Source organism: Pelophylax lessonae (genome assembly GCF_965119305.1).
Source record: "Pelophylax lessonae genome assembly, chromosome: 2".
In the NCBI taxonomy this organism is placed as follows: domain Eukaryota; kingdom Metazoa; phylum Chordata; class Amphibia; order Anura; family Ranidae; genus Pelophylax; species Pelophylax lessonae.
Genome location: NC_138769.1, coordinates 563,098,014 through 563,123,553, shown reverse-complemented (window position 1 = coordinate 563,123,553; position 25,540 = coordinate 563,098,014). Strand labels below are relative to the sequence as shown.

Below are 25,540 nucleotides of genomic sequence, written 5' to 3'. Positions count from 1 at the left end.
AAAAAATATATAATTTTTTTTTTTTTTTTCAGAATTGTCGCTCTTTTTCTGTTAGTGCAAAAAATAAAAATCGCACAGGTGATCAATTACCACCAAAAGAGAGCTTTATTTGTGGGGTAAAAAGGACATCAATTTTTGTTAGGTAGAGTGTTGCACGAACGCGAAATTGTCCGTTAAAATAACGCAGTTCCGAATCGCAAAAAATGGCCTAGTCATTAAGAGGGCAAATCCTTCCGGTCCAGAAGTGGTTAATCACCACTGGGTTTTTTCTTCTTTTCTAAATAAACAAAAAAAGACCAACATTTAAAAAAAAAAAAAAAAAACGTTTTCTTCTGTTATAATTTTCCTGGTGTGCTGATGGGGCCGCACTGATGGGTGGTGTGCTGATGGGGCCGCACTGATGGGGCCGCACTGATGGGTGGTGTGCTGATGGGGCCGCACTGATGGGTGGTGTGCTGATGGGGCCGCACTGATGGGTGGTGTGCTGATGGGGCCGCACTGATGGGGGGTGTGCTGATGGGGCCGCACTGATGGGGGGTGTGCTGATGGGGCCGCACTGATGGGGGGTGGGCTGATGGGGCCGCACTGATGGGGGGTGGGCTGATTGGGCCGCACTGATCAGTGTAAATGTCCCCTGTAACTAGAAAGCCAGTTATTGGCTTTCCTTTTATCACACTGACAGCGCTGAGGAAAGGAAATAACGTTAACCGTCATTTGTTTACATGTGATCAGCTGTGATTGAACACCGCTGATCACTTGGTAAAGAGCCTACATCGTTGGCTCTTTACCCTGATTGTGATGTGCTGTGTCCAAGGGCGCGCACAAGTGGCGTGATATCAAGGACGTCATATGACGTCTAGTTAGGATGGTAATGCGCCTGGCTGTCAATCTTCTATAGGCCTGGCGGGAACGTGTTAAGCAAAAAAAATTTATTTTGTTCATTTAAGCAAAATAATTAGTTAGGAATAATTTTCTGTGCTATTGTCCACCGGGCAAGTGTACACATGTGGGGGGTTGTTAAAAGTTGCATAAATTGGATTTGCGGATTGCACTGTTGTACAATTCTCTTAGCACGAGCCTTATAAACACTTGTCTCTGTAAAAGATTGTTTAGATAAGGCGTGCTTTTATGTGTTGTGTAAATTGTCTTTGTTGGCTTGTTGCAATGCAATGAGCCAAGACCGCTCATTTTGTGAGCTGGCTTTAATCCATTTCACCTCCTGAGAGAATAGTCATTTACACTGTATATTCTACCGGGATAAGCAGTCTTTGGCTCTCCAGCTGTTGAGGAACTGCAAGACTGACAGCCACAGGTCTGATCCCTTTGAGACATGATGGGATTTGTAGATTTTACCACAGCTGGAGAGTCAAAGTGTCAACTTCTGCATACTAGCGGTGCTCAGCCAGTAGCTTGCAAGCCCAACCCAACATTTTCTGTATGAACGTAATGCCTTATACACTTGATTAGAATCACAAAACCAGTCGGAGGCTGGTGTTCATTGTGTTGGAGTGGTGCTTTACAAGCACGGTGTAGCTTTTTGTGTTTTTTTTATTTTTTTTAACTTTACTGAAGTGTCACAAATACTTTTTTCGAGTCAAGTCTTTGCACCACAGCTAATTGAAACAGTGTGGTGACATGCAGTGCGTTGAGCTGTATAAAATTGTAGCATGTCTGCAAAGCACAGCATTCTGGTGTAAAGGGCATCTAGAAAGCTACTGTTTTCTACAAGGGTTAGACAAAAATAAGGAAACGCCAGGTAAAAGAACGAAATTGTTACCAAGTATGGTATTGTACCGCCTTTGGCATTCAAGATGGCCTAAATTCTAAAATTTTACAAATAGAAGTCTTGGATGGCGGATTATGGAATCTGATACCACTCTTCATGCAAAAATCATTCCAGTTCTTGCAGAGATGCCAGAGGCGGAAAATTACCCCTAACCTTGTTCTCCAAAATTGACTACAGTGGCTCTATAATGTTGAGGTCTGGCAATTGCGGTGCCCAGGGAAGGTGCGAGACTATGTCTGCATGCTCTTCAAACCACAATTTTACCAACACCAGCTGTGTGAATTGGACATGATCATCTTGTTAAATGGCACAGTCTTAAGTAAACCATGTCTGCATCCTGGCATGCACATAGTCATCCAAAATGTGTCCCTGGCAGTGACTCTACCATTTAAGATGATGTGGTCTGCAGAATACCAAGATATTCTTGCCCAAACCATGATTGTGCCGCCCCCATGCTTTACTGTTGGCATAAGACAGACCTGGTTGTAAGCTTGGGATGGTGTTTGCCACAAGTAAACACATCCAGTGGTTGGGAACAGTGTGAAGCTCGAATCATCGGACAATATTACAGTCTTCCATTGATCGATAGTCCATGAGTTATAGGTGTTGCCCCACTCTCTCCTCTTCTGAGCTTTAATATCGGTCACTAATGGTTTGGCAATTGCAGCACGTCCGTGAATGATTTCTTATGGAGTTTCCTCCACACAGTTTTTGTCGACATGGGCTTTGGAAGAGATTGAGCTCTGCAGTCACTTTGCTGCAGTTGTTTAATTATTCCGGGTCACAATTCAGCACAATGTCCATTTGTCTCTTGGTCAGTTGACCATGTCATCTGTGCTTACGCTTATCAGGTGACCTTTAAAAGAAATCCACAATTGGCTGCACCTGAGGTTCCGAGTAAGCACTAGCCACAGTGTGAAACGCATCAACTCTTACTGTACCCCGCACTGTCTGTGATGACTTTTGCATGAAGGATCAGTAAAGGTGAAGTGTTGCAGCAATTTACGCTTTTCTTTCGATTGTTTATCTGCAGAGGAGCTGTGCTAGCACCTTCACCTAAACCCTGGCTATGCTGTGGATGGATGGCTAATGTGCTCACGTGGAGCTGCTTTCCCTTTAGTGGTGAATTGCTGATCAGGCAACGTTTTCCTGGAAACTGCATATGCTTTGATACTGTAGCTTGTGGCACAGCAAATTGACCACTTCAGTCACAGAGGCACCAGCTAAGTGGGCACCAACAATTTGCCCTCTTTGGAGTTCGGTAAGCTCTGACATAACTCCGTATTACTAGCAGCGCATGCAGGGAATGAAAGTGAGGCTTTCCACAAAGTAACGTTACATCCCTTCCGATTTCATCATGAAACATGTCGTTACTTTCACACCTGCAGATTATGTGGGGTTATCATATTTTTGTCCAACCCCCTGTATGTGCCCGTGTATTGAGCCTGCGTTGAGGGAATGAATGGGTGATAAATGATACTCTTAAATACTTGCTTTCTAATCAACCAATTTTTTAAAAACATTTTTTTGCATACTATATTTTCAGGTTTTGAGCTGCTCTCCACTACTTCATACTAAAACATAACTTATGAGCTAAGAAATGTAGGAACTTTGCCCTGCACTGAATTGCAAATTTTGTCAAACCCAATTCAGTTGGAATTTTGCTTTACAGAATGTTTTCTAATCTGTGTGTGTGTGTGTGTTGTGTATTTCACAGCTGTCCATTGTAAAATTCTAAGTATAAAGCAGAATCCAAAAGGTTATTCTAGTAAATATTTAGCTGTTGGTTGGTTAATGCTTGTACAGTGAATTGCTCAAGCAGCAGTAAAGTACAACTAAAGGTAATTTTTTTTTTTTTTTTTTCCTTTTTCGATCGAGTAAGGGAGGATTAAAACCCCTGACTGTTTCTTATTCCATCAGTATCCCATTGGGGAGCTTTCCCTTTTCTTCCTGTGCCATAGCCGAAACTGAAATTGAGAGAATCCCTGCCTGTCACCAGAACTAGTGTCCCTATCGGAAAGTTTCCTCCTATACTCCTGTTCTGGTGACAAAGAAAATCAGGACAAAAATAGGATGAGCCTTTTTAACGAACCACAGACAGCACTAAAAACAGCAACAGTTATAGCACTAAAAACAGCAACAGTTCTAAACACTCTATTCGTATCTAAAAAAATGCCTTTGGTTATACTTTAAACAGCACTTGCAATGTGTACTATGAATAAATGTGTAACTTTTTTTTGTGAACTGCACCGACTAATATTCTTAACCTAGTTGTTTTTGAAAGTGTTATCTGGGTATAGTGCTTTGGGTGTGGTGAGAAAGCTGTATAGATAAGATAAGGATAATAGTTCATCTCCTCGCTGTGGCTCGGTTCACACTTATGCGATGCGGGAAGGCTGCGAATTCGCAGCCTGTTCCCGCATCGCAAACGCACCCTTGGGAGCTCACACTGCCATATGCGATACGCTGGGGGTGTCAATGTAATCTTAATGACACCCCCAGTTTGATCGCATATCGCAGTGCGATCTTACAGTTCGTACAGGATCGGATCACACAAGTGTGAACCACTGTGCGATCCGATCCTGATGCGGCTCAAAAAAAGGGTCATGTGCGACTTTACTGCGGGTGCAGTGCGAATTTAGCCATACAAAGTGTATAGCTGAATTCGCACCACACACCCGATCGCATATAATGAAGGAGCAGTGCGCTCCGATATTGTATGCGATCGCCGCAGCCGCACATATGTGAACCGGCACTGTAACTGCTTAAAAGGTTTTAGCTGGAGTTAGACCTTAATTTGTTTGTCCCGTTTACCTAAAGTACATTTAAAACTTCATGTGCACAGGGTTTATGCACACTGGACGTTTTTGGCGGCAGACTTTTTTTTTTTTTCTGCAGCCAATAGACTCCCCAGCATGTTATCCTGTGTGTCCATGCACACATATGCTTTTATCAGTAGTTTTCTGGCTGGAAGAAAATAATGGATTAACGCCAATGCTCTAACGCCAAAACTTGGCTATTCGGTGTTTATCAAAGTATTTGAGCCTTAAACTTTTGAGTATAGTTTAGTTTTGCTTAAAAAAAGCTGAAAAATCCCTACTACAGCTTTCTACTGATTTTTAATAACATCCAGTGTGCATGATGCCTTATAGTACTACTGTGAAAGTTCATTACAGAACAAATTGTGGTGTAAAGCTGGATACACACTATCCAACTTTTGTGGTTAGATTTCCTTCAGATTTACCTTTTCTATGTAGTGCAAGGGCCTGCCAGATTGCATACAAATTGAAAGTTTAGGTTTGACCTCATATTATATGGTTTTGGTAAATCCTAAAGGAAAAAGTCTTCAGAAAATCTTATAGTGTGTATGGCCCTTTAATCTGGTAAAGTCTAAAGCTGGATACACACTATACAACTTTTGTTGGTAGATTTCCTTTAGATTTAAGGCCCGTACACACGTGCAGATTGTCGGCCGAAAAGATTCGGCCGACGACCGATCGGCCGATTTTCGGCTTGTTAGTATGATGCTTCCGACAGCGCACTTTCGGCCGAAAAGAATCTGTCGTGCAAGCATTAAAATTTTTGTATGCCGACACCAGAGCGGCCGATTGTTCGCCAGTCAATACAGAATTCGGCCGACAGACAGCAGATTTGCAAGACTGGGCATGCTCAGAAAAGAAAAAACACAGGGAAAGTTAACCATCACATGACATCACTTCTGTAGTCGGCGGACAAAATTCTTGTGCAGTCTTTTGCACTTTTCAACAGACACGACAGCCCGGGGACAAGACGGTCGATCGTTCGGCCGACGATCTGCACGTGTGTACGGGGCATTAACTTCAACTATGTAGTGCAAGGGCCTGCCTTATTGCATACAAATTAGAAGTGTTTAGGTCTGACCTCATATTATATGGTTTTGGTAAGTCTAAAGGAAAAAATCTAAAGAAAATTGTATAGTGTATATCCAGCTTTAGGCAGGCCATAGATGGTGTGAATTCCTCTCATGAATACCTTAGCAACACAGACAGTGCTGACAGAAGAATCCCTCCTTCCAAGCAATTGTCTGCTCACTGTGACCCACAGTAAATTAGTGTGCCATTTAGGCTCATATGGAGAGTCGGGAAGCGATGTAGATGTGTATGTCCGCTGCTGTATGAGTAGCGGCGAGGAAGTGGAGCCCATCCCAGCTACTGTGTCCACTGAAGAGTGGAAAAGGATCCCTAATGCAGCACATCCATGCATGTGGTGAAGTGATGGAGACAGCCTCAGCCTGGGCCCCAACCAAGCCATGCCCCCATTTCATTTGGAAAGCAAGGTCCCAGAGTCTGGAGGAAGAGTGGAGGGGCACAGAATCCAAGTTGCATGGGGTCCAGTGTGAAGTTTCCACAGTCAGTGATGATTTAGGGAGTCCTCTCATCTGCTGGTGTTGGTCCACTGTATTTTATCAAGCCCAAAGTCAGCGCAGCCCTCTACCAGGAAATTCTAGAGTCTTTCATGCTTCCCTCTGCTGACGAGATTTATGGAGATGCTGATTTCATTTTCCAGCAGGGCTTTGCACCTGCCCACACTGCCAAAATTACCCTTACCTGGTTTAATGTTCATGGTATCTGATTGGCCAGCAAACTTGCCTGACCTAAACCCCATAGAGAATCTGTGGGGTATTGTCAAGAGGAAGATGAAACGCCAAACCCAACAATGCAAAAGATGTAAAGGCCGCTATCAAAGCAACCTGGGCTTTCATAACACCTCAGCAGTGCCACAGGTTGGTCGCCTCCATGCCACGCCGCATTGATAGTTATTCATGCAAGAGGAGCCCGACCAAGTATTGAGTGCATACTATAATGTACACTGACATACTTTTCAGTAAACCAACATTTTCTTGATTTTCTTTAGTTCATTGAAGGACACAGCGCTTGATATTCTTAACTATTGGGCAGTCCCAGGGAGTATACTCCCTCTCTCTGCTATAGGTACTCTTTCATTTATTTTATTTTTTCTGCCTTGCTGGGATCTCTGGTCCTGGCAAAAAATGTTTTTCTTTTTAGGGCTCTTTCACACGGTCCGCCTCCGTAGGCGGATCCGTGCTGCTCAGCGGGGATCGATCCGCGATCCCCGCTGAGCCGGCGGATGACGGCTCCGTCTCCGCTTGCAGTGCGGAGAGGGAGGTGTCACAGCCCCCGCTGCTCTCTATGGGAAATCGGATGAGAGCGGACCGCCTGTCCGCACTCATCCGATCCCATCCGATCCCCAGGACGGATGGAAAATAGGTTTTCCATCCGTCCGGATTTCACGGACAGGATCGGATGCGGATGGCAGCGGGTGTTAGCGGACATGTCACTGCTGACATCCGCTGCTCCATAGGGCTGAATGGGGCATCCGATCAGATCCGCCTAAAAAGCTGACAGGTGGATCTGATCGGACTGCCCGTGTGAAAGAGCCCTTGGATAGATTTTTTTTTTTTTTTCTCCTGGTTTTTCCTGTGAGATCTACAGTCAACTGCTGGACTGGGCGACGGGCTGGATAATCTAGATCCAGCGATCACTCCAGTCTGGCCAGCAAGCACGCGCAGACCTCAGCTCCGCGCTAGGCCAGCCGCGACCTAGCCCCACTGGACGGGGCTGGCCTGCCAGTTAAACGCCCGAGTCGCAGCATTCCTCTTGGCCGACAGCCCCCCCCCCCCCCATTTTGATAGCTATGAAAAGGGTGGGGGCAGGGCGCTATTGGGGCGAGTGTGCTCCACCTGCGACCGAACGATTAGTTGTGCAGGGGGGGTTGTACCTGGTGGGGGCTCCTGCCAGGTCCCCCTGTCCTGCCTGTCTGTCCTGAGGCTTAAGGATCTCTCCTGGGTCCCTGGAAGCCTCGTGGTGCCACACGGGGCCCCCATTTTCTTGTAGGCTTTGCTGCAATGCATGGTTTGTTCCATGACTTTGCTGCCATTCCATCTTTGTGTAGTCCGACCATTTTGCGGTGGTTTGCCATAGAAAACAGCGGCGGCCATGACAGTGGAGCCCTATGGGCAGAGATTTCGGCAGTGGCAACCCCCTCATCCCCTGGTGCTGACTCCTGGATCATTTCCTTTTCTGATCACCGTACGTGCAGTGCAGATTCTCCTGGTGGCTGCAGTGCCTGTTTTCTGTGGGGTAGTGAGTCTGATGGGTCTCCCCCTCTGCTGAGGATTGATTTGGGCTCTGTGACTGGCAATCGGGTGTGCTGCCAGAGCGGTAGGGTTGTCCCTTAGTGTCTTACACTTTTTTGTGGGGTCCCCCTGGTGACTCATGGAGTCTTTTAGAACACAGCTCCCCACCTGATCCCCTCTCTGAGGCCACGGGGGCCCTCCAGGTCCCAACCATCCATGGTCGCACTGACTTAGGTCCTGGAGTCCTTTGTGTCCCAGGTGGAGTTGGCCCTTTGGGCGACTAATTAATATAGTATTTGGTATCAGCGCTGCTTTTAAAATAAACTCTATCAATCATTACTTAAAAAAAAAATATCCTAGAGTGCTGTACATATTATACAGTCTATCCAATAAAGAATTAATAAAGTGCACAGAGTTAATAGTCCTTGTGCTTGACAGTGCTAGAATTTATAACTGAAAGGCCTTCCCATGCTTCAAAGTGACAGTACTTGGTACAAAAGTAGGTGAATCCTGCTGTGCTTCCCTCTTGTCTCCCTACTCACCGACAGTATGTTAAAAATCAGCATAAAGTGCTATATAAGCACTGCAGGTGGTAAATCTAGTCTTCCTCTTTCTTGAGCTCACTTGGTGTAATCAAGAAACCAATGCCGTTAAGGGTATTACTACTGCTTTCTCCATTGTTAGACTCTCAATAGCCTGTGTCCTAAAGATGAGAAGGAATTCTCCCAGCGTAACACTGTATTATTTATTAAAACCTAAAAAATCAATTGCACTTACAAGATGGAAACAAAATCAGGCAATGTTAGCTTGTGGTGGTCCCCGCTGTGGCCTGCATTCCATCTACTGTCTATGACGTCAGAAGTTGGTCCCCTGCTTTACGCGTTTCACCCCCTCCTACTCGACGTCTTCTGAAGCTGGGGGTATCCTATGACCATCTGCCTTTTATACCATGAACTCCTCATTCTACATCTAATACCACCTACTGCACCCGTACTATTATTCATCCAAGCATTATCCACCGGAAATGCCGCGATCTCCATCTTGGTTCTCTCATCCGTTGCCATATTCCTACTACACCCATATATCTCAACGAATGTATCTTATTCTACCCTCCTTAATGCCCTAACAATAAATGAATAAATACATACTTCATTTATACTTGAGAAAATTATTGTGTGATTGATATGAAAATGTCCATTTATAATCCAGATGGATATTTAGGTTAGATTAGCATATAATAAAATCTCCCTTTACAGGGTAATCGTTCTGTTTATCAACAATTACAACTATACTCATTTATACTCATTGCTTACAATAGCAATCATTTAAAAATAATTAATTAAGCAATTTACATCAAGTTCCACATTTAACCCTGTATTGTCCATACTCTGGAGCTGGTATATCAATTTTGTTTCATTTTGTGAAATAGCTCTTTTCATATTCGTACCCCCTCCAGTGTCTTTCTACCAATCTATTCCACAAAAGGAAAGTTTAGTAGGATCTTTATTGTGGTATCTTCTAAAATGGTTAGACTATGTTGACGGAAGCCCTTTTTTATGTTTTACATGTTCTCTTAATCTTACACTCTTGTGGTTCTCCCCACGTATTGTAGTCCACACTCACATTCCAATAGGTTTGTGACGTGTGCTACTACACGTAATTAATTTAGAATTTTCATAGGTTTATGTGATGGTGTTAGACTTAAAATGAGTGTTCTTTCGTTCACTGGTAGACACAGCTCCATGTCCATTGGGCTTTATACTGCTCTCTCTCGGAGTAGGACTAGGTGGAAACCTTTTTGGTTACGCCCTGCCCTGAGGCAGTCCCAGAGGGTATACCATCACTTCCTGCTATAGGATTTCAGTTTTTTTTTTTTCTGCCTTGTCAGGAGTAAGGACCTGGGTCTCTGCTGGAATCCGTGGTCCTGGCATTTTTTCCTTTTTTAAATGGATTTTTTTACTTTTCTTTTTTTTCCTGTGTGAACTACAATCAACTTGTTACTGTGTGAACTACAATCAACGGCCGGCTGGGCGATGCTCTGGATATCCTAGATCCTTATGGTCTTCCCAGTCTGACCTGAAAGCGTGACCCAACTATTAGCTCGTGCTATGTTGGCCGCGACATAGCCCCACTGGATGGGGGTGGGCAGGCGAAAACACCTCGGTCGCATAGCCCTGGTCACGACAGCAGTCACGATCAGTCGCAGTGTACCTGAGGCCGCAGCACCCCCATTCCAAGATGGTGCAGTGGACTAATGGGAGTAGCGCCCGTCTGGTGCCGTGGTGATTAGTGTCCCCCCTCCTTTCTTTCAGAATTGCTGGGGTGGTTGCGGGCCCTCCCTAGGGATGGTAGGCCCCTTCCTGTGTCCTCCCTCCCCCCTCATGTTCTTCCCCCATCTCCATAGTGGGGTTTCCCCTGCGTAGGTGTCCTCATCTGCTCCTCTTAGGGGGCATGGGTGCTATGGGATGGGGGGTTTGTTGGGTGTTGGGCCGGAGAGTGGTGGGTGGGTGCCGCTGTTGGCCTCCCTTTTTGGGGGTGCTCATGGCTCGGTGTTGCAGGGGGGATCCCCTCCTGGTGTATAACCTTTTTCCTTGAATGAAGATATTGTATTGCCGTCCTTGTGTCCTAAGCTGAAACATCCAAAAGAAATTGCTTTACATTCCTTGGATGTGGTCAGGGCGGTTTGGGTGACTGATTCTTTGTTTGTTCTTACTGATGGACCTTGGAAATGGTCGCAGCAGATGCGGCCTGCCTCTTACAAGTGTATCAGGCAGATGGTGGTGCGGGCTTTTCCAGTAAGGGTCAGGTTCCTTCTTTTCCTTTCTCCTTTTTAAAGTGCATTCTACAAGGGCACTTAGTACCTCCTGGGCCTTCCATCATCAGGTATCAGTGGTTCAGGTGTGCAAGGCAGCTACGTGGTTGTCTGTACACACATTCACAAAGTTTTATAAGGTGGATGTACTTGCATCTTCGGATGCGGCGTTCGGCAGAGGCTCCCGCCTCTCGAGGGGGTAATTTTTTTTTTTTTTTTTTTTTTTTTTATTTTTTTTTTTGTGGCGAGCTCCAGTTAACTGTTCCTGATTGAGCTTCTGTTTTACCTGGTTGGCTATGTTTAGCCATGTTAGGAATTATCTATTGCTCTGTTTTTTTCCCACCCCTCAGTCCCAATGGTCTAGAACAGGAGTTCCCAAACTGTGGGTCGGGACCCACTGGTGGGTCGCGAGCTGCATTTGAGTGGGTCGCGATGAGCTGGAAATCACTGAGAGCGGGCCTGCTTAAATTGTGCTGTGCGAGCCTGCACAAATTAGAGAGCCAGAACAGTCAAATCGCGATGGATTCAGGAACCCGCCCATGCAGTTTATGGAGGCTGGTCTGCATTTCCCAGGAGGAGGATACTTGCATCAATGAGTACGTATGTGGGCTGTTATGTAGGATATGTTCATGGGTTGCAGAGCCAGCTCCTCGGTCCTGCTGGCAGCAGCGGTGGTGGCTAGACTGGCGGCGGGATTCTCTCGGCTATAGCGGACAGAGACAGCAGCCTTGGTGCCATAGGAGGACCAGGTGGCCTGGCGGGGTCAGGAGTTCATGGCAGCTTCTGTGACCCCAGTAGAGGATCTGAAGGAGAAGAGCCAGGACACCAAGACCAGCATAGAGCTCCTCATCATGGAGACTCTAGGTGAGGTGTGCTGGGCCCTGGAGAGGGCAAACAGGGGCTTCACCTTCACTGTGGACCGCTGGTAGAGGAAGGAGGGTGAGTGCCGTATAGCCTTATATTTATTTAAATATAACCTGCATTTATATAGCGCCAACAAATTCCGTAGCGCTTTACAATATTCAATTACAGTGGGTCCCGAAAAATATCTGTATTCAGAAGTGGTTCTTGGCCCAAAAAAGTTTGAGAAGCCCTGGTCTAGAAGACATGGAGCTGTGTCTGTCAGTGAACAAGAGAATTGGATTTTTATCTTACCGTAAAATCCTTTTCTCTGAGGTTCACTGATGGACACAGCACCCGCCCCTGTTAGGTTGAGTAATGTGCTCTTCTGACACTGCTTGGTACGAACTAAAGTCCTATAGCAGGAAGTGATGGTGTTCCCTCTGGGACTGCCTCAGGAGCATAACCAAAAAGGTTTCTGCCTAGTCCTACTCCAAGAGAGAGCAGCATAAAGCCCAATGGTCTACAAGACATGGAGCCATGTCCGTCAGTGAACTTCAGAGAAAAGGGTTTTTACGGTAAGACAAAAATCCAGTTCTGTTTTTACTAGAAAAACCTTCTGAGCTTCTTTTTGCTTTGTCTCTGATGCAGATATGAAGATACTTTATGGAATGTCATCACTGTTGCTGCGCAGCCTTGCTAGACCACAAAGGTAAGGCCTGATCCCCAGAATGATGATATTTTTCTTCATCTCCATATATATCAGTGCAAGATATTTTTTTTTTTCAGGTCCTTATTTAAAATACTATAATGTATATCTGCTGTATGTTGTAAAATATGTGTTAAATACAGTATCTCACAAAAGTGAGTACACCCCTCCACATTTTTGTAAATGTTTTATTATCTTTTCATGTGACAACACTGACGAAATTACACTTTGTTATAATGTAAAGTAGTAAGTGTACAGCATGTATAAGATAACCCAACACACAGCCATTGATGTCTAAACCGCTGGCAACAAAAGGGAGTACACCACTAAGTGAAAATGTCCAAATTGGGCCCAATTAGCCATTTTCCCTCCCTGATGTCATGTGACTAGTTTAGTGTTACAAGGTCTCAGATGTGAATGGGGAGCAAGTGTGTTAAATTTGGTGTTATCACTCTCACTCTTATACTGGTCACTGGAAGTTCAACATGGCACCTCATGGCAAAGAACTCTCTGAAGATCTGAAAAAAAGAATTCTTGCTCTACATAAACATGGCCTAGGCCAGTGATGGTGAACTTGGCACCCCAGATGTTTTGGAACTACATTTCCCATGATGCGCATGCACTCTGCAATGTAGTTGAGCATCATGGGAAATGTAGTTCAAAAACATCTGGGGTGCCAAGGTTCGCCATCACTAGCCTAGGCTATAAGATGATTGCCAAGACTCTGAAACTGAGCTGCAGCACAGTGGCCAAGACCATTCAGCGGTTTACCAGGACAGTTTCCACTTGGAACAGGCCTCGCCATGGTTGACCAAAGAAGTTGAGTGCACATGCTCATCGTCATATCCAGAGGTTACCTTTGGTAAATAGTAGGAATGGGTGCCTCCAGCATTGCTGCAGAGGTTGAAGGGGGGGGGGGGGGGGTCAGCCTGCCAGTGCTCAGACCATACGCCGCATACTGCATCAAATTGGTCTGCATGGCTGTCATCCCAGAAAGCAGCCTCTTCTAAAGATGATGCACAAGAAAGCCCGCAAACAGTTTGCAGACGACAAGCAGACTAAGGACGTGGATTACTGGAACCATGTCCTGTGGTCTGATGAGACCAAGGTAAACTTATTTAGTTCAGATGGTGTCAAGCTTGTGTGGCGGCAACCAGGTGAGGAGTACAAAGACAAGTGTGTCTTGCCTACAGTCAAGCATGGTGGTGGGAGCGTCCTGGTCTGGGGCTGCATGAATGCTGCCGGCACTGGGGAGCTACAGTTCCTTGAGGGAACCATGAGTGCCAACATGTACTGTGACATACTGAAGCGGAGCATGATCCCCCCCCCCTCCCTTTAGGGACTGGGTCGCAGGGCAGTATTCAAACAGAATTACCTCAAACACACCTATAATGACCACTGCCTTGCTAAAAAAGCTGAGGGTAAAGGTGATGGACTGGCCAAGCATGTCTGTTTCCAGAGTTAAACCCTATTGAGTATCTGTGGGGCATCCTCAAACGGAAGGTGGAGGTGCGCAAGCTCTCAACATCCACCAGCTCTGTAATGTCATCGTGGAAGAGGACTCCAGTGGCAACCTGTGAAGCTGTGGTGAACTCCATGCCCAAGAGGGTTAAGGTAGTTCTGGAAAAAATGGTGAATCAACCAAAAATGAACTGCGCAAAGTGGATAATATTTAGCAATGTTGCACTGATAAGTGCTAAATAGACTTTTGTAAATTATAATAAATATTAAATTGGTGAGTATGCGGTTTGTGGGAATCTCTTCCGCACTGCGAGCAGCAACAAAAAACGTGTAAAACGTGATAAATGTGAAAAACAAAGGAGTGAATATTGTTCACAATAAAGTGCTAATGTGCATAAATATAAAGCCGATATGGGATCTAAAATTGCTAAAACCATTAATAGCATCAACTACAACAATGGATAAAAGCAAAGTACCAGCTTATTTAAAATAAATAGATAAAGTCCTTAAAGTGCTCAATTCAAAGTGATGAATATTCTCAGCAGTGTGAACAGCATGGACTTGGTGGGAATGATGGAAAGCCTTCACCTCAAAAACTTCACCCAGTGCTCTGATTAGGTACTTCTTACCAGAGGGATATGACCCCTTAATTACAGGGGGTCGTAATCAGCATTGATATCCATAAAGGCTCCATAAAGGCTCCAAGCCATCTTTATCACTGTCTTCTCATCGGCAATGAAATATGACCAGGTACTTAATGGAAACTCCGATTATGGGACATCCTCGTCTGCTGCCACGTCCAGCAATGTCTCCTCTCTACTTCTTCCCAACTCCAGTGCTGGAAAACAATGGTGGCCACACAATATTTGGGCCCAATTCGGCCATTTTCACTTAGGGGTGTACTCACTTTTGTTGCCAGCGGTTTAGACGTTCATGTCTGTGTATTGCGTTATTTTGAGGGGACCGCAAATTGACACTGTTATACAAGCTGTACACTCACTACTTTTACATTGTAGCAAAGTGTTTGCCAGGACCCGGTTTTGAACCTGGGACCTCCACTGTGCCTGGCAATGACTCTGCTTGCTGAGCCACCTGGAATACTGGACAGCTCTCTGGACAAATCCTTGAATGATCCTGCCGTGAATCTTAATTGCCTTTGAACCTTGAACCCTTTGCTCCTCTCATGAATTTCCTGATTTAAGCCATGTGTCTGCACTTCTGGTTGCGAGAATATTGTGCCTTCACCAGCCAATATCTTGCTTGTCTCTTCTGCTGCTGTCCGTATCTTCGCTACCATTCGTTATCGACACTTGGCTTGTTCCTCGACTATGCTTCTGCCTAATACCAACCTTCAACTACTCGTTACCGACCTTTGGCCACTTCTAGACTACGCTTCTGCTTAATCCCAACCTGCTATATCTGCTACTGGACCCTGGCTTGCTCACCTCCTGGTAGGGCGATCCTGAGGACCGCGACCTGGCAGCAAAATCCATCTCCGCCATAAGGAGCGCTGGTGAACACCAGTTAGTACTTAGATTCTGCACCTCAGGTGAGCCGGCGTCATCTGCCAGAGTGACCTGCCTGTAATCCTATCCAGCTGGTTCCTGTGTAAGCTGCTATAGCTACTGGTCTTCAAGCCTGACCCCAGATCGCAACAGAATATTCTGGCCCAAAACATGGAGGCCATCGTAGCAGCTGCTGTGGCTCCTTTCAGGGTACAAATCTCCGAGTTGCAGGCGTTTGGTACTACCTACAAGGAAAAGTTTGCTGGGTTACAAATGGAAGTGAAAGGGGCTACAAGAGGACATCCTTGATCTGCATAGACACTTGCTGGACATGCATTCTCAAGAAGCTGTTGTGGTTGATACTAACACACGGATGCCCCTCCCACTCTAGTTTAACGGAGACCATCGCAATTAGAGCTTTCCTTTAAACAATGTCATATACTTTGAGATGCAACCTGCTGCATTTACTTCATACAGGAAAAATGTGCTGTTTATCATCAACTGACTAAGGAAGCCTTAGCCTGGGGCTCCCCTTATGTGGAGAAAGACTGTCATCCTGGATAATTTCAATAATTTTTGTGGCTTCTTTGAATCAAGTTTTTGATGATCCTAAAGTTGCGCAATTTACGGCAGGGTAGGCGCTCTGTTGCAGAATACACAACTGAATTCCGACGTTGGATTTCAGGTACTAATTGGAATCCAGCAGCGCAAAAATGTCAGTTTCGTCAAGGACTTTCTGAACAAGTAAAAGATCAGCTTGCCCCAGTAGAAAATCCTGATGACCTTGAGGCTTTTATTAAATTATGTATTCAAATTCAAAGACTTACTGAAAGGAGAGACTCTGAATTCTAGGCAGTATTGGTGGCATGCGTTTTTCTACTACTCAGTATACTCCTAAGGGTCCAAGAGTTCTTCCAGGTTCTGACACTCCTGAACCTATGTAGGTGGATGCTATTAAAATATCTATTACCACTCAGGAGAAAGACGACGTTTTAGAGAACTTATGTCTTTATTGTGGAGAATCTGGACATTACCCAGTTAATTGTCCCAATAAATTTAAAAGAACAGTTGCGACAACTAATGTAATGTTACAGTATCTGAACAAATAAACTCAATTGCTCAGTTTGATTCAAGAAACAAATAAAGTTAATTTTGTTATCCTCTCATTTTGTCATCCCTATAAAGCTTATCGCTGAAAGCAGTGAAATACCTTGCTCTGCTATGCTGGACTGAGGGGAATTTTTTGGACATTGAATTTGCCCAAAATAACATTCAAAGCAGAAATAAATTTTCCCCGATTGATATGGAATCTGTGGATGGCACACCTTTGTCTTCAGGACCTGTGACCCATGAGACCATCCCACTTGAACTCCTAATTGAGACTGACCATTGGGAGACTATCGGCTTTCAGCTGATCACATCGCCCAAGTTCCCTATCATCCTTGGCATTTCTTGGTTCTCTATCCATAATCTGTCCAACTGGGAAACACGTTCTTTAAATGTTACACCGGAACATTGCAAAGAATCTTATCAAGTAAGCCCTCCACCAACTCGGGATGCAAAGAATCTTATCAAGTAAGCCCTCCACCAACTCAGATTTCACAAGCAACTATGGTAACTACCCAGTCATACGACAAGCTGCCTCCACAATATCTTGAGTTTCAGGACGTTTGTGATAAAAAGAACTCTGACCGGCTGCCTCCTCATCGTTCTTATAATTGTCCCATTGAATTGCTTTCAGGGGCAGGGATACCCTTAGGTTGAGTTTCTTTATCAGAACCTGAACTTAAGGTGCTCAGGGAGTGGCTTGATGAGAATCTAGAGAAGGGTTTTATCAGACACTCAACTTCTCCTGCTGGAGCAACCTTATTCTTCGTGGAGAAAAAGGACTCCACCCTGCATCCATGTATTGACTACAGGGAGTTAAACAGGATCCCAATCAAAAATCGCTATTCACTTCCACTGATTCCAGAAATGCTTGAGAGACTATGCTCCGCCAAGCTCTTTACCAAATTTGATTTACGGGGGGCATATAACCTTGTCCGCATTCGTTCCAGAGATGAATGGAAAACTGCTTTCAGAACCAGATATGAACATTTTGAGTCTTTTGTTATGCCTTTGGACTTTGCAAGCCATGTCATCTGCTGGTGTTGGTCCACTGGGTTTTATAAAGTCCAGCAAAGCCCTCTACCAGGAAATTCTAGAGCACTTCATGCTTCCTGCTGCTTAGCTTTATGGAGATGCTGATTTCATTTTCCAGCAGGACTTGGAACCTGCCAACACTGCCAAAAGTACAAATATCTGGTTAATGATCATAGTAACACTGTGCTTGATTGGCCAGCAAACTAGCCTGACCTAAACTCCATAGAGAATCAGTAAGCCAACATTTCTGTATTACATTTTTTTTTTTTATTGATACGAATTTTGGGTTTTCAATAGCTGTAAGCCATAATCAACAAAATTAAAAAGAAATACTTGAAATCTATCACTCTGTGTATAATGAATCTATATAAAACATGAGTTTCACTTTTTGAATTGAATTACTGAAATTTAATTGAAAATTAACTTTTTGATGACCTTCTAAATGTTAGGAGTTGCACCTGTATGTGTGTCTATCTATAGCTATCCATACACACATATATACACACACACACACTATATAATATAATGTAATATTATTTTTACTTGTGAATCTTGCAACACCGGTCAGTCCCATATTGATTATTGTGAGCGATTTATAACTGTATTTGTTTTCAGTTTTACTTCCACTGATTCCAGAAATGCTCGAGAGACTATGCTCCACCAAGCTCTTTACCAAATTTGATTTATGGGGGGCATATATAACCTTGTCCGCATTCGTCCCGGAGATAAATGGAAAACTGCTTTCAGAACCAGATATGAACATTTTGAGTCTTTTGTTATGCCTTTTGGACTTTGCAACCTTCCAACATTTCATTAATGATGTTTCTCGAGATTTGTTGGATCAGTTTGTAATAGCCTATTTGGATGATATTCTAATTTCTTTTCTGATAATTTGGAAGAACACTAAGCACGTCTGTACTGTCTTCGAGAGACTAAGGCGGAATCCACTTTACATCAAACTAGAGAAATGCGAGTTTGAACAAACTAATTTCTTCTGAAGGAGTGAGCATGGATCCTGATAAGCTCAAAGCAATAGTTGATTGGCCTGTCCCTAACAATGTTAAGGAAGGGGCGTGTCCAAGATGGCCACCGGAGTGGACGCTAAGAAAGAGAGCTCCGTGTGGATCGCCGCTGCTTACCTGGTCCCTGCGCCTACCGACCCTCTTGAGCTGCTCTCCCGACCCGTGCTGTGGAGGTGATGCACCGAAGCTCCCGTTCCTCTCACCACCCGAAGTCCGGTAAATCCTCCTCCGCTGCCGTCCTCAAGGCCCTTCCCGCCAGAAGCTCCAACATGGCGTCCCAGACGGATGGTGCGGACCCGACCCAGCGCGACTCGGAGCACTTCACTGCCCTGATGCTGGCTATCCACACCTGCCAAGCCATCCTAACGGGTAAGATTGACTCTATCCAGTCCGACATCGGTCTCCTGCGGAGGGACATGGATAAGTTCCGCACCCGCATGACGGAGGTTGAGCGCCGGGTGGGGGAGGCGGAGGACACTATTCATGAGCACACTGGCATCCTCCACACCCTGAAAGTTAAAGTGAAGGCTTTGGAGTCCAGGGCGGAGAATCGGAACAAGAGGAATAATCTCTGGGTGGTCGGCCTTCCTGAGGGGGCTGAGGGTCCCGACCCCGCGTCCTTCACTGAGCGCCTGCTGCGCTCCCTCCTTCCTCAGGCACAATTCTCCCCTTTTTTTTTGTGGTGGAGAGGGCGCACAGAATGCCTGCGGGCCCCCAGGGTCCCCGCCACGCACATTTATATTCCGCCTTCTCAACTTTCGTGACAGGGATCTGGTCCTGCGGGAGGCTAGGAAGTTGGATTCCCTGCACTTTGAAGTGGCTAAGCTAATGATTTTCCCTGGTTACTCTGTGGACACACAAAGGCTCCGCCGCTCCTTTGACCATGTCAAGTTGGATCTTCGTAACAGGAAAATGAAATGCAGTATGCTTTTCCCTGCTCGGTTGCGGGTGCAGGATGGGGAGTCGGTCCGGTTCTTTACTTCGCCAGATGAAGCCTCACGCTGGATTGAAACCCTCCCTAGGACCTGAATCGCCTCTCCTTGCCCGCCTATTTTTCTACACATTTGGAAGGCCTGCTGTAGTCTGGTTGAGACCTGGACCTCTTATTTTTCTTTCCTTTTTTCCCCCCGACTACAACTATCTGCCCTGTTGGCCCTCCCATTGACGTCTTCCAAGCCTGTCCTTCGGTATCCTGATACGAGGCCTTGGACCTGGTGCTACTGGATTCACTTCTCATAGTTGTTACTCCTTCTTCTGAAGTTGTCTGCAATCAAGCTTTGTGCCTCCGAACTCTTCTGGGTGATTGGCTATCCTGCAGGGACCGTGCATCCGTGATTTTCCCATTCTACATAGCTATCCACGTTGGGGCCTGGACTCTGGAACTTGGCCTCACATCGCCCTTCGGGGTGCCACTGTTCATTCCCCGTATGGCAGTTGCCATCCTGGTTTGGGGCTCTGAAACGCGCCCAGGTTTGGGGGGTTGCATGGGGTGGGGGGGTGGGGTTTGTTTTTTCTGTTGGGGTTTACTGTGACTTTTTTTTTTTTTTTTTTTTGTGGGTTCCTCTTATGCAACGATGGTCTTCTGGGCTGCTCCTGTTGCCTTGGAGCTGCCCCCTTCTAATGTTTCTGTCCTCTGGTGCTGTGTGCCTTACCCTTCCCTCTTTCCTAAATGATCCTGGGGTTTGGGTGGCGATCCGGACCCCCTTATGTTGTCCTTCCCTGCTATTATGGCCCCCCTAGTCATTGTGTCCTGGAATGTCCGGGGCCTTCACTCCAAATTTAAACGCTCACTATGTTTGACTACCTGAGGAAATACCACCCGCATATCTGCATTCTCCAGGAAACCCATCTGATGGGCAGCAAACTCCTTGCACTTATGAAACCGTGGGTGGGCTCCCATTACCACTCCACATACTCTTCCTATTCGAGAGGTGTCAGTGTTCTTATCCACAAGTCCCTACATTTTGTTTTGCTGGATCTCCACCTTGACCCCGGGGGTAAATATGTTGTACTTCATGCCATGTGTGATGGGCTTGAAATGGTTATCGCGGGGATCTACAATTCCCCCCCCCCCCCCGGCCGCTATGTCTCTTCTCCATACGCTGACCCCGATCCTGGTTCAATACCCTTCTGCTCTTGTGCTGTTGGCCGGTGACTTTAATATGCCTCCGATCCCTTCGGTGGACATGATGGGAAGCGATCCAGCCGGGGACTCCCCACTCTACCGATGGGCTGAAGTCTCTGGGACGTCTGGCGGTGGAAGCACCCCCACGAGCGGCAGTTTACCTGCCACTTATGCTACACTCTCCCGTATTGACCTCATATTGGTCAGCAATCCCCTCCTAGCGCTCACCCTTGAGGCCTCCATCCTCCCTAGGGGCATCTCGGACCATGCTCCTGTGCTCCTGCGGCTTGGCACGGACACGTCTCCTGGGCTCTGCCTTTGGCGGCTGTCTCGGTTCTGGGTGACGGATGGGAGGGTGGCCCCGAGGGTGACGTCTGAACTCCTGGACTTCTGGGTTCACAACAAGGGCACCGCAGACTCGGCCACGACCTGGGATGCCTTTAAGGCCTATGCTAGGGGCCAGTACCAACTGATTATAGGGACGGCTCGTAAAGAATCCTCTCTGGAGCTGGAGGACCTGGAGTCCAGGGCTAAGAGACAGGAAGCGGAGTATGTGGCCACTGGTAATAGAGGGATATATGGTGCACTGACGACGACCTATAGGGAAATAACCCTCCTCCGCACAGTTTCCTGCAAAAAATTGGTGCTCTCCCAAACGCAGTGTATTTTTGAGCAGGGTGAGCAGACGGGCAGGCTGCTGGCATGGCTCTCCAGGGAACGCTCAACCACTACCCACATAGCACGCATTAGGGGGGATGACGGCTCTATCTGTTCAGAACCTAGTCAAATCAACGACCATTTTGCTAGTTTTTACGCCAGGCTTTACGCCTCGAGAGTGGACTATACTAATGCTGAATTGGACTCCTTTCTCTCCCTCGTTGACTTCCCTGAGTTGTCTACCGAGGCAGCGAGGTACTTGGAGGCCCCCTTTACTCTGAAGGAGGTCCAGACGGTGATAGGCTCCCTACAGACGTGTAAAACTCCCGGCCCCGATGGGCTTCCATCTGAGTTTTTCAAGGCTAATGAGGATGTTCTCCTGCCCCACTTCCATGGTCTGGTGAATGAGGTGTCGGACTTGGGCGCCCTTCCCCAGTCCATGGCTCAGGCGGTGATTGTGGTGGTGCCTAAGCCCGGCAAAGATCCTGAATTATGTGGGTCGTATAGGCCGATTTCCTTGCTCAACGTTGATGCCAAGATCTTTGTTAAACTCCTGGCTATGCGCCTGAATTCTGTGATTTTTTTTATCCCTCGTTCACGGAGATCAAACGGGCTTCATGCCGGGCAAGGGCACTGACCTTAATCTCCGCCGCCTCTTTACCAATTTTGCATATGTGGGAGACTCTGCTTCCGCGTGTCTTGTAGCTTCATTGGACGCAGAGAAGGCCTTTGACTCGGTGGAGTGGGGCTTTCTCTGGCGGGTGCTTCGTTGTTTCGGGGTGGGCGCTAAGTGTATTTCCTGGATTCAACTCCTGTACAACAAACCCAAGGCCCAGGTGCGGACGAATGGTATTCTTTCACCCTCCTTTGAGCTGGGTAGGGGAACCCGACAGGGGTGCCCGCTCTCCCCCTCCCTATTTGCGTTGGCATTGGAACCCCTGGCTATTCTGATAAGGGCCCTCCCCTCTGTTGCGGGGATCCCGGTAGGTCCCTTGATGGAAAAGATCTCCCTCTACGCAGACGACACTTTACTTTACCTCCCTGACGCAGGGGACTCTCTGGCTGCGGCCCTTGAGATTATAGATGGGTTTGGTAGATTCTCGGGAGTCTGGATTCATTGGAATAAATCCCTGCTTTTCTCGCTGTCGCCAACGCCGTCGCCCTCTGTACCCTCCCTTCCACTGTCCTGGGTTCTGAAATTTCGATACCTGGGGATTGAGGTGCAAAGGGACCTCTCCTTGTCAGATAATCTGTACCCTGTGTTTCTACAACTTGTACTTGGGTGTCAGGCCTGGAAGACGCTCCCACTCTGCCCTGTAGGTAGAATTAATCTTATTAAGATGACCTTTCTTCCGAAGTTCCTATATATTTTCTGAAATACCCCGGTCCCCATCCCCTTGTCCTTCTTTCGTAAGTTGGATACGGTCCTTTCCGCCTTATTTGGTCTGGTTCTGTCCCCCCGCATAGCGAGCAAACACTTCAACTGCCACTTTCGCAGGGAGGACTGGCGTTGCCCTCGTTTCGTCAGTACTACTGGGCGGCGGTCTTGGTGACGGTGCGATGGTGGTTTGCCCAAACTCGTTCCAATCCGTCGGTTAATCTCGAGGCGGCCATCCTGGGATCCTACGCGGCGCTCAGTAATTTGGTCTATAGAGGCCCTAAGGCACACCCTAACGTGACTGTCCCAATGCGTACCACGGTTTTGGTCTGGAGGCAGGTGTCGGAGGCGGTTTTCGGGTACTGGGGATATCTTCCCCCCCCCCCCCCATACTCCTCTTTGGGGGAACCCTCGTCTCCCTCATTTCTATTCCATTCCTGATCCAGCTCTTTGGGCCAGATATGGAATCAAGAAATTGGAACATATTATGCCGGACGGTACCCTGCATTCATTTGATGACCTTAAGTCTGCCTTTGCACTCCCCTCGTCTGTTTTTCCGCTTTCTTCAGCTTAGACATGCGTACTCCAAGCAATTTCCCACTCTGCCCCAGGTAGCTCCACATACGGTGGAACGTTTTCTTATTACCAAGAATGCAGATAGGCTGCTTTTCTCCATATACCTTAGGATCTCGACCTATGACCCTGTGGCCTTGACCCGACTCTTTGACGCCCGGCAGGGGGACATTCTTTCCTTGACGATGGATGACTGGGAGGAAGGCCTGAGGAATTGCATTCCGCTGGTCATCTCAGCTAGGGACCGTTCCACACAACTCCGCTTCCTCCATAGGAGTATACTATACCCCGCAAAAGTTGGCCCGGATATATCCTGCTAGGTCTGACCGTTGCCCCAAATGCCAGAGCGCAGTGGGCTCCTTTTTTTATACATGTAGTTTGGTCTTGCCCTTTGATCCAGGATCCAGGTGGTTGCAGGGGAGTTGTCCAATAACGACCCTGGATGTCCCACTGGACCCCAAAATTTTCCTCCTGGGTGTGGCTGATGACCTTCCTGCAGGGAAACACACTAAACTTTTGATTTTTTTTTTTACGCTTCTTTTTACGCCAGGAAAACTTTACTTGCCAACTGGAAGAAGACTGATCCTCCTACTGTGTCCCAATGGCGGAAGGTGGTGGACGCGGTTCTTCCCCTATACAGACTAACCTATATGTCCAGGAAGTGCCCTGCTAAGTTCGATAAGATATGGGGACCTTGGCTGGATCGCTAGACCTCTTCCCTACTCCTTGCCAGTGGCGGGAATTCGGCCCTCTCACCTTCATCCCGGTCTTTCTCTGGCCCCTCTCTTTCCCTTCTTCCCCCCTCCCTTCTTCCCCCCTCCCTTCTTCCCCCCTCCCTTCTTCCCCCCTCCCCTTTACTCTTCTCCTTTTTCTTACCCTCTCTCCCTTTTCCCGGATCCCCCTGAAATATCTCTTTAACGACTTGTGAGTGTCACCCCTTCGCTGCCTCCTCCCCCCCCCCCCCCCCATCCTCCTTTTCACTTCTACCTCAATCTCAGCACTGTGACATGTGAAGTTTGCACTATTGTTGTATTTGAAATTTGCTACACTTCAGTGTGTTGCTTAATATCTCTGTTCTAGTTCCTTTTGATTCTGTAACCCCGAAGTTTGTGTTCTGCTTATGATTGGATGTACCTTGTTGTTGTTTGTGCTATGTTTTGCACATAAATAAAAACTTTTCTGTTAAAAAAAAAAGAATGTTAAGGAAATATGATTTGTTGGATTTACCAACTTTTACAGAAGCTTTGAGGAACTTCTCCAAGGAAATTGCTCCAATACGCCCTTTTTGTGGTCATCTGAGGCACTGGCCACCTTTTACTAAATGAAAAACTCTCTTCACTACTTCACCAATACTGGTACATCCAGATCCAAAGCTACCTTTTCATTGTAGAAGTGGATGCTTCAGATTCTGCGGTGGGAGCTATCTTTTCTCAGCGAATTGGTGAAAAAATGCAGCTCCATCCTTGTGCTTATTTCTCTTGGCTGATGTCCTCTGCCGAGAACAATTATGACATTGGAAACAAGGCGCTGCTGGCAATTAAAGCATTTTCTGAGTGGAGGCATTTGCTTGAAGTGGCTAAGCACTCTGTAACCGTTCTCACGGATCATAAAAATTTAGAATTTATTTGTTCTGCCAAAAGATTGTCATCTAGAGAAGCCAGATTAAATTTTTTTTTTTTTTTTTTTTTTTTTTTCATACCGCTCTGGGTCAAGGAACGGTAAGGCTGATGCTCTATCGGGACTGTTGTCTGGTCCTCTCCAGGAAAGCAACTCGGAATGTGTACCATTCTGTTTCAAAAGAACTTTCTAGGGTCAAGAAGTTCTAAGACCTTTTTTAATTTTCTCAAGGAGGGGTATGAGAATGACCCACTTCTTAATCATCCGCCTAAGAACATTCACCTCAAATACAAGAATGGCTTTTGGACTCAAGCACATTGCCTCTATGTACCTGAATCAATTCGGGTAGAAACCCTCAAATTGGTCCACGACTCTGAACTTGCTGGTCATTTTGGGGTTTCTAAAACAGAAGAACTCTTATCACGTTCCTTTTGGTGGCCTGGGTACAAGAAGGATGTCAAGAGGTATGTGGCCTTGTCTGATCTGTTCTTGCAATAAGACACCTCGATCTTCTCTTGGGTTACTTCAACCACTGCCTGTTCCGTCAAGACCATGGGGCTCAATTTCTATGGATTTTGTGGTTGATCTTCCCCTTTCAAAAGGGATGACCACTATCCTGGTAGTTGTTGACCATCTCACTAAGATGGCTCATTTCATACCAGTCAAAGGTGTACCCTCGGCGGAGCATACTGCAGAGGTAATGGTTCAAGAGGTTTTTCAACGACATGTAATTCCTGATGATGTGGTGTCTTGACAGGGGAGTACAGTTTACCTCAA

At 46.4% G+C, this 25,540-nt stretch overlaps 1 protein-coding gene across 1 annotated transcript in view; it reads left to right on the top strand.

The window, feature by feature from the left end:
* The window catches only part of SUOX (sulfite oxidase), a 73,593-nt gene that overhangs the window by 7,908 nt on the left and 40,145 nt on the right, over positions 1–25,540 (top strand). The window contains exon 2 of the mRNA XM_082245740.1: positions 12,226–12,286. Within this exon, the coding sequence (XP_082101866.1) occupies positions 12,228–12,286 (59 nt within the window). The 5' untranslated portion in view covers positions 12,226–12,227. The remainder of the gene's footprint in view (positions 1–12,225; positions 12,287–25,540) is intronic.